We start from the raw sequence: 6,042 nt of genomic DNA on the forward strand, positions 1-6,042 counted from the left end.
GGAGGGAAAGGGTGTCGCCACCGGGAGGAGGTGGCGCTCAGGCAAAGCATAGTCTAAGGCTAAGTTGTGGCGTAGGAAGGGTGGCGCTGCTGGCTGTAGCCACTGTGGGCAGAGCACGGGTGGCCCCGCGGTGGTTGCAGGACAGTGGCATGACCCGATGAGAATTTATTTTTATTTTTTAAATTTCATTATGTGTTCATACAGTCCGTACGGCAGGGCCTAGACTAAATTTTTTTTTCCTCCCAGAGCCCTATCTCCAAAATTGACGAATTTTATATGGATCCTAGTTGAAAAGCGCCTTTTGAATCCAATGGCAGTGTCTATTTGGGTAGAAAGTACTCTAAAAAATTGCTGATCCCCTGATTTGAAGAAAAAATGCACAAACAAACTAGGGTTTGTGACTTCAAATCAAGGTGTCAAAAATCCTTCAATGAAGCAGTAGTAGGGAGGCTTTGATACCATGTTGAAGTTGATAAAATCCAACTTCGAAGATGCCCAAGATCACCTGCATTCAAATAACCTATCAAAGAGAAGCCAAGGAAGGAAGAGCATGGAGTAAGGAGAAAACCCTAAACGAACATGAGAGAGAAAAAGATATTGCAACATAAGAAAATTGTATTTACAATATGCATTGTGAAAATACAATGAGGGAGCCTGAATATAAAGAGCTCAAGGAATCTCCTAGAACAAGCTAGAAGATGCTAAGAGATAAGTGTGACAACTAAGCATACATCCACATGAGGTGGAAAGTCCTCGAACAATGTGAGATGATAAGTATGACTTAGGAGAGAACAAACTCCCGTATTGTCAATAACTTATTACTAACTCCTAGGCTACAACTAATAAATAAATGCATTAACCTAAGTAAGCTTAAGTAAATAGAATAAATAATTAATAAATTAATTATTTACTCTAACAAGAGCCTACAATACAAAGTAAAATTGTGAGCCTCTCATCTAGGAGGACTTAGTTTTAGATCTACGTCAACTTAACACATAATAATAATTAGTCTCAAGAATTAATTATTATAAATAGTAAATATTATAAGTTTTAATCCATTATCTATAAAAAAAAATGGATCCAATAAGAGACAAATATGAGAAAGCATGTGAATGAAAATAAAATGCCAAAATATACAATGATGAATCAAAAGAAAAGAAAATTAGATGCAAACAAAAAATTAAAAGGTAGAATTGGAAGAAGATAAAAAACTATAGAAAATAAAATAAAATAAAGGGGATGAACATAGAGTATAAATAAGTAAATAGATATAACCAAAAAAATTAAAACTTAAGAAAAGAAAAAAATCAAAAAAAAAAATTAAATAAAGAAACATGAAAAAAGAAAGATAAAAACTAAAACTATTAAAAAATTTATAGAGATGAAAAATCCACAAATAAAAGAAACTAAGAACAACAAAAATGAACTTTAAAATCATACCCCAAAAATTATAGAAGTAAGAAGAGAGTGTTAAAAACGAAAATAAGAATCATCAAATTAACATAGAGTGAAGTATGAGAGAAAAGAATGAAGAAACACAATTTCGGAAAAACACACAACTAAAAGAAAATAAAGTGTATCTATACACATGGGCACAAATGCATGCACGTGCACACATTTTTATTACTTTCCAACTTCTCTCTCTCTCTCTCTCATTCACACTCACACTCACACACACACACACACGCACACACACACACACGCACATGCACACGCACATGTACACGCACACACACGCACATGCATGTGCACGCACACACGTAAGAAATAGCAAACTACTACCAACATGACCAACAAAAAAAATATGGAAGATGGAGGGAGGACATAATTTATGAGAGGAAAACAAGAATATGGAGACATACAACATGACACCAAAGAAGGCAATAAGAAAAGTGCACCCTTAGCGAACCATGCTAGGGACAAGGAAGAAAAATGACTCAATGTCCATCCTTCATCTTGATTGACATTGGAAGGGTGGTTGTTAATTTAGATGATTTCCTCCATCATACACTTGAAAATTAACTTCCTTGGTTAAGATTTAGTACTTTCAAAATGGATGTGGTGCTTGGTGGACAAAAAACAGTCAATCGCAAGCAATTTCAATACCTTATGTCGCTTAAGTTTTTAAAAAAAATATAATATACATTATATTATTTCAAAAATAATTTAACGCACACTATTATTAACTTTTTTTTCTAATAAAACATTAAAGCAAAATAGCAAGTTAATATTCGATGGCATTGAGGAGGTGCTATAGGCAATCGTCATCAATTGAAAACAGATATGGTTTGTATCAGTACAAAAATATTTCGGTAGGTCTTGAACGAAGTCAATGTGGAAGCACGTCGGAGAAATAATATCGTCGGGAACAATTTCTTAACGGAAAAGTACGGTTAATTCGGGTGCCAGTTAAATTCTGTTTCGCGTCTACAAATATTGAAATGGAGGATTGACGAAAGATATTTAGAACGTCCCAGTTAAATTTGGAGAAGCTTTCCACGTTTTTATGCCTTCTTTCTCTCCAGGCGCAATCAGTAATTGTTCTGTCTTTTCAACATTCTTTTATTGTTCTATTTCACATCAGATCATGAACAATTTATTGCTATGGTAAGGTACTCCTTTGTCCTACTTCGATTTCCATTTCTGTGAATTCTTTATTGTTGTTTGAGATCGAAAAACATTTTTCAAGATAGGAACATGTCGAAATGTTCACTGTTGTTTCTTTATTACAAATATTTGCATCTGCGGTGAGAAATTGACATAAATTCAAGGATATTTTGGAATACGTGGATTTTGACAAGGTTTTTAAACAGATTGATCTTTTAAGTTTTTTGACGTCTTCAATCTTAATCTTAGGCTAAGCGTTAATAGATTCGCAAGTTTATCTTACAAATCTTCTCATTGATGGTGAGCTTACATCTTTTTAGGTTTAACGTCATGAATGCTCAATTGTCATCTGAAATCTGATGTTAATTTTCACTATTTCATACTGCAGCAATGTATATCTTGATCAAAATTTGAAGTGGATCGGAAGAGGCGCAAATATTTAATCTCTATTTTCTTTAAATACGCGAATCCTTGTGGTCCTCCAGCTACCATTCGTCAATTTTATTTGCTGAATCGAGAATAATTACAGGATTTATATTCTAAGGTTTTACTTCTATGTACCTTTCTCCTGTTTCCCTTATTAATTTGCATTTAACTGTAAAAACAATTTTTTTTTCTGATTTACGATTGAGATCCATTTTCATTCTGAACAAAGGAATTACCTGTACCGAATTTCAAGAATAAAAGAATTGGCTATTTTTCAAGATTTCATTATTATGTTTCATAGTCTCCTCTACCGGCTTTAAAGAATAATGAAATTGGCGATTTTGCGAGATTTCAATATTATGTTTCCTAGCCTCCTTGTATCTGCAATGCAATTCAAACAACAGCTTCTGGATTCTAATTTTTTTAATCTTATGCTAAGCAGTACCGATTCAATAAGATTGTGTCGAGAACTTTTGTTATTCAATTGCGATTCTTGATCTTCAACGAATCAGTAATAACTTCGAGAGATTGTTTGTTTTTCCATTGATAATAGACGAGGATTTACTTTCTACCTCGTAAAGATTTTATCGGAATCCATGTGAAAATTGCTCCACTTTCACACTCAACGAAAGGCACATTGTTGAAAATCTTAGCTTGAAAGTCGTTGATTCCAGCTTATTTCAACTATAATTGCGTATCGCTATGAAATTCCTACAATCTTGTGCATGATCTTCCCGTTCTTGTCTTTCTAATTCGATCTTTTCTCCTCAAGGAAAATGGTTTCGAACATCTTATAAAGCGCATCTAACTTCTCATTTTTCCCGTTTTCAGGGTTTTCTCTGATTATTTTTACAGTTCAAGACAAATGTCCTCAGTGGACAGAGCTTTCCGACGATTCTCAGCAGAACAAGCGCGCGGAGTAGCTGATTGCTCACCGATTTGTTCAACAGATTCTGCGTAAGAAAGAAAACACTTAGTCTCAAAACAAGCAGGCATGTCTCAAGAAGCTTCGCAGGATCTGCCTTTTGAAAAATATTTTAGGCATGTGAATAAGTACCTCGTAGTCTCCCCCTATAACGGCATATTCTATAATATTAAAATCCAGTCGCTGTTATCAGCTGGCCGTTATGAGGAGGCATATTTTCTGCTTTTCGTGATTTCAAATTTTCTTCACCCGGAGATGGAAGACGACCTTAAGAACACCTACCGTACATGCGGCCCCCAATATTTCGACATAAGCGAAGAAATCACAGGACAGGCGAGAGGCATATTCAAACCACACCGCTGTCTGTTAAGACCAGACGGCGATTTCATTGGGGCAGTGGAGATCAAGATGACAAGCAATGGCAGCGGAAGGGGTTTGTTTGCCACGGAGACTATCCAGCGAGGTGATGTATTACTGATCAGCAAAGCTTTGGCCGTCTCTCCTAAGCCTGCCGCCAATCACAATCCCCTGCTTCAAATCACGAAAGACTCTTTAAATTCTTGCGGACGAAAGACGCGAGAGATTTTTCTTTCTCACTGCTTGAAAGATCAGTCACGATTCATCCCCCAAATGTATGATTTCGTCACCGATTCTTACGGAGGAAACCGGAGCACGCTGTGTCGACAATTTAGTGAGCTGACTCAAACTGACAAGGATCTCCTGTTTCGTGGCATCTTGGAACTCATAACATTTGACGATTCATCTCCAGTTGCAATGAAAGAAAAGTCGAAAGAACCGGCCGTTTTCGAACATGTTCCAGCAATTCTCTCAAATCTAATCAAAAGTGATCATGTATATTGTATTTCTTGAGGCAATTTCTTATGATCTGAACATTTTCAATCTTGACAATAAATATATGGGCCTGCTTACAGAATACTTTCACCATTCAAAATAGTGTTGTGGCCTTAAAACGTTCCAGTCTAATCCATTTTTCAACCATTTCCTTGTTATCTAATTCCTTCTGGGTACTTAATTTGCTGAAAAGGCCGTGTAAAATAAAAGAATGCTGATGGAATGATTTGATTTGCCTTTGAACCATTGTTAGAACTTTATGAGGGGAAACATATATAAACAATTTTTTTTGGGAGAGCTTGAGGTGATTAATGGTCTATAATGAAAACATATAATAAGCTTGATGGACGAGTTTAAAATGTTGATTAATGGTATATAGAGAATTAGAATAAGAAAACAAATATTAAGTTTAATGGATGAATTTGAAATTACTAGATTTCATTGTTAAATTATATTTTTAAATATATCATTTCTAAAGAGAACTAATTCTTGAATAATTTTAAGCCAATAAAATAATGTGTGTATAAGTATAAAATGTTATAAATAAAATAAATAAATTTTACATACTAAAAACAATAAATATACACTAATAAAAACAACAATGATAATATATGATTCAAGTAATTTAAAATTCTCTAAATAGTAGCTGAGAATCATTTAAAGAAATAATTAAAGCATCATTTAATAACCAAATCATAGGCATCTAGATATCATGACATATAACCACCAATGCAAAAAGTGTTTGCTCTTTGTTATTGTTATTATTAATCTATATAGTTTGTGAGGTTGTTATTTAGAATATTTTATAATATTATTTTTTTGGCCTTAAGATTGTTTAGTGGTTGGATATTTTATGATATTTTAATTTAATTTTAAATATTTTATACAAGCATGATAATATCAATTTTGTTGTATATTTTATTTGTTCTACAATGTAACAAACCAAAAGAAAACTCAATCATATAGAATATAGAAATTTAAAGACATTGTCTACATTTCTAGTTTTACATTTAAAGAGTTTTAATCCCATAGATTAAGGAAATTCAATTACATTCACAATATCTAAATTTTTAAACCTAATTTTTAAAAATTTGAAGTATAAAAGCCCTTTTACATTATATAAACTCTTTACAACAATTTAAAAAATATCTTACTTAAAGTTAAATTTATATTTTGAAAATAATAAATCATTAAATCATTTTTATAATGTTTATAAATAAAACCAATACTTT

The 6,042-nt window shown here is 33.1% G+C and overlaps 1 protein-coding gene across 1 annotated transcript; it reads left to right on the plus strand.

Moving 5' to 3' along the window:
• The first annotated feature begins 2,281 nt into the window (after positions 1–2,281).
• LOC149571526 (uncharacterized) lies at positions 2,282–5,103 on the plus strand. The gene is made up of 3 exons (XM_089809314.1): positions 2,282–2,607; positions 2,996–3,151; positions 3,865–5,103. The coding sequence occupies exon 3, from the start codon at positions 4,028–4,030 to the stop codon at positions 4,826–4,828; it is 801 nt and encodes a 266-aa protein (XP_089665440.1). The 5' UTR covers positions 2,282–2,607; positions 2,996–3,151; positions 3,865–4,027; the 3' UTR covers positions 4,829–5,103.
• The last annotated feature ends 939 nt before the right edge of the window (positions 5,104–6,042 follow it).

This window comes from Cupressus sempervirens, chromosome 2 (genome assembly GCF_028749045.1).
Source record: "Cupressus sempervirens isolate cs-2001-9-10 chromosome 2, ASM2874904v1, whole genome shotgun sequence".
In the NCBI taxonomy this organism is placed as follows: Eukaryota; Viridiplantae; Streptophyta; class Pinopsida; order Cupressales; family Cupressaceae; genus Cupressus; species Cupressus sempervirens.